Raw genomic sequence first — 11,109 nt, 5'->3', positions numbered from 1 at the left:
TATTTTTAAATTAAGGTGTGTACATATTTTTAGGCAGAATGTTGTTTGCACACTTAATAGACTACAAGCATATTGTAAACAAAACTTTTATGTGCACTGAGAAACCAAAACATTTGTGTGACTCACTTTATTGCAGTGTTCTGCAACCAAGCCTGCAATGTCTCTGAGGTATCCTGTAGTTATTTTACAAAATGATTAAAGAAGAAATCAAGCCATAATAAGAAAGGAAGGCAGTTTGAAAAAACTATTGGACGATTTTTTTAAAAAGAACTAAAAGTGCATGATATGTTCACTGAAGTTTTTTTTAAAAAGTCATCAGATTAGACACAGTTAAAGACAGAATCCATGAATTAGAAGATAGAGCTGGATAAATCCCCCAAGCATAGCAAGGGAGATAAGAAGATGGAAAGTATAAAAGTATAATTAGGAGTCATAGAGGAAAGAATGAGAAGGCCCATTAGGAAATCCAGAAGGAAGGACTTTAGAGAATGTGTGAGTAGAATAGTTGAAAAGATAATGGCTGAGAATTTTCCAGAATTGAAGAAAGGCATATGTGGTCAATTTCAAAGTAGAATAACAAGCAAGGGAAATTATCCATCAGCTATCAAGATATATTACAAAGCTGTGACCATTAAGACAATGTATTACTGGCCCAAGCGTAGACTAACCAATGAAATAAAATTGAGATATTTAAACATGCATATATGGCAGTTTGAAGGCATTATAAATTAGATTTACATAGACCTATAAATTGTGCCAGGGTAATTAGTTATCCATATATGAGGAAAGATAAAATTAGATCTCTGCCCCACACAAAATCAATTCTAAGAGGTGGGAGGTGGGAGGTGGGAGTGGGAGTTAATAAGAACCTATATATGAAAAAAAAACTTTAAAATTGTTAGTAGAAAATATAGAATGTGACGGCCAGGCACGGTGGCTCATGCCTATAATCCCAGCACTTTGGGAGGCCAAGGTGGGCAGATCACCTGAGGTTGGGAGTTGAAGACCAGCCTGACCAACATGGAGAATCCATGTCTCTACTGAAGATACAAAATTAGCCAGGCGTGGTGGTGCATGCCTGTAGTCCCAGCTACTTAGGAGGCTGAGGCAGGAGAATCGCTTGAACCCGGGAGGTGGAGGTTGTGGTGAGCCAAGATCACGCCATCGCACTCCAGCCTGGGCAACAAGAGCAAAATTCTTGTCTCAAAAAAAAAAAGAAAAAGAAAATATAGAATATGACTACATATATTGACATGCTACATATCAGAATTCCTTCATCATTGTCTAAGAAAAGCTCTTTGCACAACATAAAGATGGGTGTCTTGAATAAATATGCAAATCAGTCCAGTAAATAAGTGGGCAAAGTATATGACCTGGCAGTTCAGAGAAAAGGAAACTCAGAATGTCCAATAAATATAAATAGGTGTTCAACTCACTAGTAATTTAAAGACTTGCAAATTAAAACATCAAATTAGCAAAAATAAAAATGGTGCTATAAGTGTGGGTGAGGTTGTAGAGTGAAAGGACACGTTCACTTCCTCAGAAGCCATGTAAATGGGTAAAGCTTATGGTGTGCATTTCTGGTGAGCTAGAAGATATAGTCCTAGGTGTATATCTTAGTTGATGCCCAAGAAAGTGTATACAAAATATTTGTTGTATTTGGGAGGCTGAGGCGGACAGATCACTTAAGGTCAGGAGTTTGAGACCAGCCTGGCCAATATGGTGAAACCCCATCTCTACTAAAAACGCAAAAACATTAGCTGGGCATGGCGCATGCCTGTAGTCCCAGCTACTCAGGAGGCTGAGGCAGGAGAATCACTTGAGCCTGTGAGGTGGAGGTTGCAGTGAGCCAAGATCCCATCACTGCACTCCAGCCTGGGTGATAGAGCAAGACTCTGTCTTAGAACAAAACAAAATATTTGTTGTAGCACTGTTAGCATAAGAAAAGCCAAAAACAACCTAAATGTTCATTAATAGAATGGATAAATGAATTGCAACATATTTACTCAATGAAATGTTATAGAGAGCAGTGAAAATGGATCAAATGGATAAAAAAGGAAATTACAGAAGGATCTATATAGAATGATACTATCCAGATACAATTTTAAGCATGGGAAACATATATATGTACTAGAGGAATAAAAACATTTGTGAGAGTGGTAAACAACTTCGAAATAAGGAAGTTGTTTCCACTGAGTGGAAGGGCTCAGGGTGCAGTGTTTTGGTGATATCTAATGTTTTATCTCCTAAGTTATGTGATGGTTCATGAGTGTTTGTTATATTGTTGTCTGTACCTTTTTTCGTATGTCTGAAGAATTACGGTGAGTCTTGGGCGTGATGTATCCACACATAGATAGGTCATAATGACACTGGAGGACATCAAAGGCAGAGAAACATCTGTAGAGCTGCTAGAGAGAAATTACTGGCCAAGCATGAAGGGATGAGAATTTGACAACAGATCTCTCATTAGTAGCAATAGATGCCAGAAGACCTTGGAATGCATCTTGGAGATGCTAAGGGACTGCACTGTGACATATATGTGGACAGGCTGCACTAGGTCTAGGGCTGCAATGGCCACTGCAGTGGGGTTCCTCTCCCCACCCCAGAAAATTCAGTTGCAAAAACTGACTCAAGAACAGAGAACAGAATCAGGTCAGTAACAATGGAAGAATCTGGGAACGTTATCAAAAAGCTACCATTGCAGGGATTTTACAGATTTTAACAACCCTGTATGAAAGAACACATGGATGGTTTAACATTAGGAAAACAATCACATTGTCTGATCAGAGGGAAAAAGAGATCATCTATTAGATGCAGAAACAGCATACAGTCAGATGCTAATCCCATTCATGATACATGTTTAAAAACTCCACAAAACAGAAATAGAAGGCTTTCTTCTGCTAAAAATTAAGGACGTGATACTTAGTGGAAGCATCTGTGTTGAAGAGAAAAGGACGAGGATGCTATTAGCACTTCTGCTTGGTGTGCTAGGGCTCCTAGCTGGCATAATGTGATAAAAAAAAAAAAAAAAAAAAAAAAAGAAAGAAACTGGGCGTAAGAATTGGAAAGAGAAAAATCTAAATTGTTATTTCCAGATGGCATAATTATCTACATAGAATATCCAAGGCTGACCACAGTGACTCATGCTTATAATCCCAGCACTTTGGGAGGCTGAGACAGGAGGATCGCCTGAGCCCAGTAGTTAGAGGCTGCAGTGAGCTATGATTATGCCACTGTACTCCTTCCCAGGCGGCAGGGTGAGACTCCATCTCTTAAAAAAAAAAAGTCCAGAAAATCTGCAGATAGACTACTAGAACTAATATCCAGCAAGGTTGTTGAATATAAGATGAACACACAAAAATAGATAGACTCTTATTTACTGGTAACACGCAATTAGAAGAACAAAACTCCATTCACATGGTTGCAGCATGAGGATGTAAGTTGCTATCTAGTGTTCTGTATTTCATCTTGAAGGACTCCCTTCAGCATTTCTTGTAAGGCAAGTCTTCTAGCGACAGATTTCTGTTTTTTGTTTTTTTTTTTTTTTAAATCTGGGGATGTCTTCATTTCTCTATCATTATAATTTCAATGTCATTTGGTTTTGTTGGACATCGAGGAAAGGCGTGTATGGCCACATGGTTTTGAACTAGAGTAACAGGTGCTGACAGTCTTTCTCCTGGCACTTGGAATATGTCATCTCGCTGCCTCTCCCTCCATGATGTCTGATGAGAAATCAGCTGTTAGTATCACTGAGGCTCACTTGCACGTGGTATGTCACTTCTCCCTTTCTGTGTGCAAGATTCTTTGGTTCTAGATCATTTTATTATGATGTGTCTATGTGTGGATCCCTTTGGGTTCATGCTAGTGGAAGTTAATTGAGTTTCTTGTATATGTAGATTAATGTTTTCAAATCAAATCTGTGAAGTCTTTGGCCATTATTTAAAAAATATTCTTTCTGCCCTTTCTCCGTGTCCTTTTCCTCTGAGACTCCCGCTGACGGGTGTGTTGGGACACCTGATGGTGCTGTGCAGTCTCTTCAAAGCCCTGTTCATTTTCCTTCGCTTTTTTTTTTTTTTCTGTTCCTCAAACTTGATAATCTCAATTGATTTCATGTTCACTGGTTCTTCCTTCTGCTTGCTTAAATCTGCTGTTGAGCCCCTTTAATGAATTTTTAATTTCACTTATACTTCTAAACTGTAGAACTTCTGTTTATATGTATAAAATTCTCTCTTTATGGATGATTATCTATTTGGTGAGACATCATTCTCCTTTCCTTTAATTCTTAATCATGATCTTTTTTTGTTTTTTGAGATGGAGTTTCGCTCTTGTTGCCCAGGCTGGAGTGCAGTGGTGTTATCTCAGCTCACTGCAACCTCTGCCTCCCAGGTTCAAGCGATTCTCCTGCCCCAGCCACCCAAGTAGTTGGGATTACAGGTGTGCACCACCACGCCCGGCTACTTTTGTATTTTTAGTAGAGACGGGGTTTCACCGTGTTGATTGCTGGTCTCAAACTCCTGACCTCAAGTGATCCACTCGCCTCAGCCTCCCAAAGTGCTGGGATTACAGGTGTGAGCCACCGTGCCTGGCCATGACCTTCTTTAGTTCTTTGACCATATTTAAAATGGCTGAGGTGAAGTCTCTGTCTGGTAAGTTCATTTCTGGACTTTGTGTTCTGTTTGCCCCTCCAGGTCAGATCCACTGCCCACCTTTCCCGGCATCTGCACAGGAGGCCAGCCTGTATGGCTTACATCGGGGGGTGCCTGGGCTCTCCCACTTCCCTTTGGGCTCAGCCTCTAGGGGTATTTGGGACAGGCAACAGGAGACTGGAGAGCGAGGGCAGGGTATGTGGCCATGTCCCCTGGCCAGTGTCTGCTCCTCTGAAGGAGCCGGCAGCATGTGGCACCTCCTCCTTCCGGGTTCTGGCAGCCGCTGCTGCCCTTTATCCCTTGGCTCTGGCCCCTGCACTGTCCCTCGCGGCTCCCAGGCAACTTTGTGACGAATCCTTTTGTAATAACCCCTTTGTGAGGTCTCCTGTTCGCCCCTGTATCTGTTTCCTGTTGGGGCTATGACTGGTACAGAAGGGTGCACGCCCACTTTCGAGTGTTGACGCCTCCAAGAAGGAAGAGAGGAAGATGAGGCAAGGGTGTGACAGGTGTCCATCGGCACAGGGCATCACAGGTGCTCTAAAGACATTTCCCCATACAAAGATGCGTGCCGGCAAAGACGGATGATTGGCTTAGAGGTCCAAGCTTTTACTGTAGGCCTTTGAAGAATTATCTTGAGAAGGGACAGTGTTTTGTGGCGGTAAAGATGAATATGCTGTTAAAGGAAGAAAAAATGACTCCTCTGGCAGATGGTAATGGCAGGAATCATCAACATCTTTAACCCACAGAGAGCTGCTGTCATTCTGTCACACAGGTACTCGGGGAGAAGCAGAGAGCTAGCCACAGCCAGGGCTCTGCCCATGAAGGAGAAATGGCTTCAGCAAAAAGGGTGGGGGATGTGGGGTGCAGTTCTCTCCTCCCCCAGTCTACAGAGATGACTTGCAGCTAGATGTACCGGAGGTGCAGGCATCAATCTTGGTGTTTCACGTGATGGTCCCAGATGGAGTGAGGTGTATTCCTGTTGGCTCTGCTGTCCTTGCTGGCTCCACAGAAAGGTCATGGAGACCCCAGCGAGGAAGGCTTCCAGAAAGGAAAGGGGGACATTTTGAGGGAGTTCATGCATGGTGGCAAACCCCGTAAAGAAGCCATTGCAGTGAGAGATGAAAGAAGGGCTGAGGCCACACACGTGTGCCGCAAGGGTGCAGAGGAGAAGGCGCTGGGCAGCAGGTGCAGCCAGAAGCAGCTGGCCCTGGCCCCTTTTCATCCCAGGGTTAGAAGCAAATAAAAACTCCCTCCTAAACGTCGTTCTCTTGCTCCGTGGAACTGTGTTTTACCAAAAGTGGAAAAGGGTTTTTCCATTATTGCTGATCCAATGACTTCAAGCCTGACCAAACAGGAGGCAAGGCATTTTAATTGTCCACAGTAAGACTCACAGTTGAGGCACAATGAGCCTGAAGCTCCTCATCAGACCTGCCTCCGGTGGCTGGTGTGGGCCATCTGTGAGTCCCAGAGTCCGAGGACTTGAGGTCCCACTGGCCCAGCCCCGGTCTAGATTGGGGTCAGTACGAGGCTTCTCTTTGGGTGTCACTGGGGGCTGCTTGCTTTGAGAGAGACAGAGACAAACTGGGACATGTCAAGAAGAGAGAGTAGGATTATGTGAGGGCTTGAGATCATGCCAGGGCAGAAGGTTTAAACGAGCGATTTCTAAAGGTTCTTTTGTGTCTAAGAGAGAGTAGAATGATGCGGGGGCTTGAGATCGCACCAGGGCAGAAGGGTTAAAGAGCAATTTCTAAAGCTTCCTTTGTGTCTAAGATTCTGGGTCTTGGCCAGATGCATTGGCTCACACCTGTAATCCCAAGACTTTGGGAGGCTGAGGCGAGTGGATCGCCTGAGGCCAGGAGTTCTAGACCAGCTTGACAACATGATGAAACCCTGTCTCTACCAAAAAAAAAAAAAAAAAAAAAAGCCAGGTGTGGCGGCAAGCACCTATAGTCCCAGCTACTCAGGAGGCTGAGATGGGAGGATCTCTTGAGCCCAGGAGGCTGAGGCTGCAGTGAGCCATCATTGTGACACTGCACTCCAGCCTGGGTGACAGAGCCAGGCCCTGTCTCAAAAAAAAAAAAAAAAAAAAAAAAAATTCTGGGTCTCAGTCCTCAAATTGATGTGGCTCTGTCTTTGTCCCCAAGTTTTAACATGTCTTCCAGATATACCCCTCCTTGAACAGAGCAGGGAAGGATGCGTCAGGAGTAAGTCACCTCAGTGAATAGCTTTTTTGAAATGAATTAAACTGCATTTCCCTGCAATCCTCCCATCTCTGCCCTAAGAGAAGCCCACTGTCTCTTGGGCCTGCGTACCCCACTGCACCTCAGAGTGAGCCTCCCAGGCTTCCGCCGACCCTGCCCCTTCAGTGCACGGCCCAGAGCCGCGATTTGCCAGCTGGGCTCCTGTGCTCAGAGTCTCCCTACAGAACAGGTTCTTGTCCAAAGAAGTTCAGGAAATGCTACGTACTTTCCGCTGCCTTTTAGAGATTTGATGTCCATTACACTATGAAAGACCTTGAGAATTGCATGAATGTCCTTTTGCAAAGGGATACCTGCTACACATGTGATTCTGGGAATATTCTGGGAAGTAAAGGCCTGTTGAATAAATGTATGCACCATGGCATCAAGGGCCCTTCAAATCTCAGTGCTGCTTGACCTCCCAGACAGCTGCTCCCATCCCTGTCCTGTGCACCACAAGCCCCCGCTCTAGCCGCCACAGCTTCTCCGATCCTGGAACGGTCTGACCTTGTGCTGTTCTTATCGCTTGGGATATACCTTCCCACCTCCAAAGATTCTCTTGCTCCTTCGTGGCCCACCCAGGATTCCTCTCTTGTGTGAAGCCTTCAGGCCCCTCACCAGGTAGGGTCACGTGCTCTCTTCCCTGGCTCCTGTAGCGTTTTGTTCTGATCACTCGAAGGAGCCATCAGTGTCTCACGTCAGTGCTCTGTTGTCTAATAGTCCCTCCAGGCAAGTCCGGAGTCTCTCCTGTGTGGTCCCCTTGGGTCAGGGCAGCCCCTGCCTTCCAGGAAGCAGGGATGTCATCAAGGACTGGGCTGCTTTGTTCCCTCACCGCCCAGCCTACCCCAGCCTTCCTGGGCTGCAGCCAGCTCAGGAGCCTGTTGCCCTGATGGTGGAGTCCTTGCAGGACAGGGAGGCTGTGCCTGTCTCTGCCTGTGGGCCAGAGTGCCACGCTGCTATGTGCCAGGATATGTGGCCAAGTGTGACAGAGATTCCTCGATGCCGACGAGCCTCTCATTGCACAGTGGCACAGTGTCTGGCCAACTGTCTATCCCCAGCCATCTGCTTCTCCCACTTACTTCTGCGGGTGACGGTGAGGAGATAAGAGGCCTGCCCCAGGAGATGGGTGGGGGGACGGAGGGTCCCTGGTGGGGATTGTCAGGAGCCTCTGTTACTGCAAGATGTCCCTGGTGAGAGGAGCCACTTTTGTGTTGCTTTTGTGCTGAATCCTGATTCAATATTTAGACATTTTTTAAAAATTTATTTTATGAATATATGAATAGTATTTTCATTCTCTTGTTATTCCTCATAGTACTATAGGAAAGAAGGGAAGTAACATTTATTGAAAATGTTCTATGTACCAGTCACTACTGGAAATGCTTTAAATATCTTAATGTAATATATATTAATATATCTATAAACAGATACCTCAGGAATTAAGATATCGCTTACAAATAGTCATTTTAAATGTAGTGCTTTGTGTTGGCAAATGTATAGCCAAGGTGTATTAATTTGGCCAAGTTAAATTAATTCCCGCAATGTGCTGTTTTATCTTTGTAGGGACATTTTAACCATACCAAGAATCGTTAGAAGATGCAAGCTGGAAGAAAGAAGATCCCAGTTTTGGTTTTTAACCCTTCATGTTGCAGCAAATGTGAATCTCCTACAGATGGGTTTGGGGATTTCCCTGTTCAAATAGCAGCCCGGTGTCCTCCATGGGTGGGGGGAAGTTTGTCCTTTCCTTCTCGTAAATCCACCATCCTCTGCACGAGAGCCAGGAGAATCCACATCACTTCAAAAGAGCCCCCAAGGCCAGGCACAGTGGCTCACGCCTGTAATCCCAGCATTTTGGGAGGCCGAGACAGGCGGATCACAAGGTCAGGAGATCGAGACCATCCTGGCTAACATGGTGAAACCCCGTCTCTACTAAAAATACCAAAAAAATTTAGCCTGGTGAGGTGGCGGGCACCTGTAGTCTCAGCTACTCGGGAGGCTGAGGCAGGAGAATGGTGTGAACCTGGGAGGCGGAGGTTGCAGTGAGCCGAGATCGCACCACTGCACTCCAGCCTGGGCGACAGAGCGAGATTCCGTCTCAAAAAAAAAAAAAGATCCCCCAAATCATTACTACGTACTATAGCCTCCTTTCAAATGTTCCTGGTTGAGAGGGAGATGAATTGCATTATTTACAAGTCAAAAAATGTTGTATCAAACTTCCTATGAGCTTGGGCACTCATGGCCTGTGGAGGCCCGCCCAGACGCAGCCAGGATGCTTTTTCATTGTTTTGTGGATGTACCCAGGGCTGTTTACACATTCTTTCATTAAAAGGCTTATTTTTATATTTAAAATGTTCTAATGTTGCAGTGAATTTTACTAAGTGCTAGTGTCCAATCTGTTCCCCAACTGAGGTTATCAGAGACAGAATCCCTTTTATATTCAAGTGGAAATTACTCATTTTCTCCTGGGTTTTCAATGTGTTGTCTGACTGTGTGGCTGGCATTATTTTCTCTGGGTTTGAAAGCTTCCTGAGATGTCCTGTTTGTAAGCTCCTGTCCGCATCACGTTATCTGCAGGGAACGTGCTCCCTCCAGGGAGTGCCCTCCACACCGATGTGGGAAGAGCCCCCTCTGTAAGTAGTCGTGGCATTCGGTCATAGGGAGAATTCCGTACTGGAAAGATGGAGCAGAGGAAGACAAGGTGTTGAAACCGGTACAGTGCCACCTGGGATGTGGATGATCCAGAATTACAGGACACGTCTTCATTAACCCTGGGTAAGATCCCAGAGCTGTGACTCGATTAAAAAATGCCAGTTCGTGCCAAACGGCCAAAGCTGGGAGAGAGGGAGAAGGTATTGGCATTTGTGGCCTTACGAAAGATTCTTATGAAGAGCTTTAGTTTGTTAAGATGAGATACACATCTTAATTTTTATGCGAAAAAAGAGTAAACTCTTAGATACACAGCATGTTCTTTTTTGTGTGTAAACTCTTCCTTCTCACCCTCGTTCATGGAGAGAGCAGGTGTCCACGCAGTGTCAGGTGGGTGTTTTGTAGCTGACGTGGCGCGCGTCCCTCCACTTATTCATACGAAGCTGGCTTTTGTAGAGAACAGTCCCCAGGCATCCTCCTGCCCCAAGGAAAATGCCCCTGCTTGAGAGTCGGACAGATGTGAGTTCCCATCTCATCTCCACCGACCATCTCCACATGACCTTGATGAGTCCTTAGACTTCTTGGAGCCTCTGGTTCCCATCTGTGTGGTGGGGAGGTCCCCCTCGGGGTTTGTCCTTAGCCCCCAATGCAACTCCTTGGTGTCAGTGCTCTCCCTCCCGGTGCACAGCCTCTCCAGCCCGAAGCAGGCCTTCTGTTCTGGAAAAGCAAAGCTCACGAAACATGATGACCAGGTGACAAGGACGAAAGGGATGAGGTGCAACTGGCCAGAATGTGGGTGTATTAGGGTTCTCTAGAGGGACAGAATAGGATAGGTGTATATGTGAAGGGGAGTTTATTAGGAGTGTTGACTTGCACGATCACAAGGTGGGGTCCCACAATAGGCCGTCTGCAAGCTGAGGAGCAAGGAAGGCAGCCTGAGTCCCAAAACCTCAAAAGTAGAGAAGTCGACAGTGCAGCCTTCAGTCTGTTGGTGAAGGCCCAAGAGCCCGTGGCAAACCCCTGGTGTAAGTCCAAGAGTCCAAAAACGGAAGAACTTGGAGTTGGATGTTCAAGGGCGGGAAGCATCCAGCACGGGAGGAAGAGGAAGGCCGGAAGACTCAGCCAGCCTAGTCTTTCCACATTCTCCTGCCTGCTTTAGTCCAGCCATGCTGGCAGCTGATTAAATGGTGCGCACCCAGATTGAGGGTGGGTCTGCCTTCCCAGCCCACTGACTCAAATGTTCATCTCCTGTGGCAACACCCTCACAGACACACCCAGGATCAACACCTGGCATCCTTCAATCCAGTTGACACTTGATATTAACCACCACAGTGGAGAACCAGCAGCTTTATCCAGGTGCTGGAGTTTCTGGACTGTGAAGGGAATGGAGGAGCTTGTCACTGGGTTCCTAAAAGAGGGGATGGCAACATTTTCTTGGTGTTTTCAACCATTTTAGTACAGGCCATGAAATAGAAGGCTCAGAAATTCCAGACTTTTCCTAGGTGTGGTCCACACCTCAGTCCAATCCTAGTCTGACCTTGTGTGGACAGAGGTCCTGCCCATGGCCTTGTTGTCTCCTGACA

General features: G+C 45.7%; 1 protein-coding gene across 3 annotated transcripts in view; it reads left to right on the top strand.

Moving 5' to 3' along the window:
• C9H10orf143 (chromosome 9 C10orf143 homolog) overlaps window positions 1-9,229 on the top strand; it is a 49,659-nt gene extending 40,430 nt beyond the window's left edge. For all 3 annotated transcript variants that reach the window (XR_006689577.2, XR_006689576.3, XM_045361753.2), the window contains one exon: window positions 8,444-9,229. Coding sequence is in view for 1 of the 3 variants with exons in the window: in XM_045361753.2 (XP_045217688.1) it covers window positions 8,444-8,473 (30 nt within the window). In the remaining 2 variants the exon portion in view is untranslated. The remainder of the gene's footprint in view (window positions 1-8,443) is intronic.
• Window positions 9,230-11,109: the final 1,880 nt, after the last annotated feature.

Source organism: Macaca fascicularis, chromosome 9, assembly GCF_037993035.2.
Source record: "Macaca fascicularis isolate 582-1 chromosome 9, T2T-MFA8v1.1".
NCBI lineage: Eukaryota > Metazoa > Chordata > Mammalia > Primates > Cercopithecidae > Macaca > Macaca fascicularis.
The sequence above is the reverse complement of the archived record's forward strand: the minus strand, read 5'-3'. Positions and strand labels throughout refer to the sequence as shown.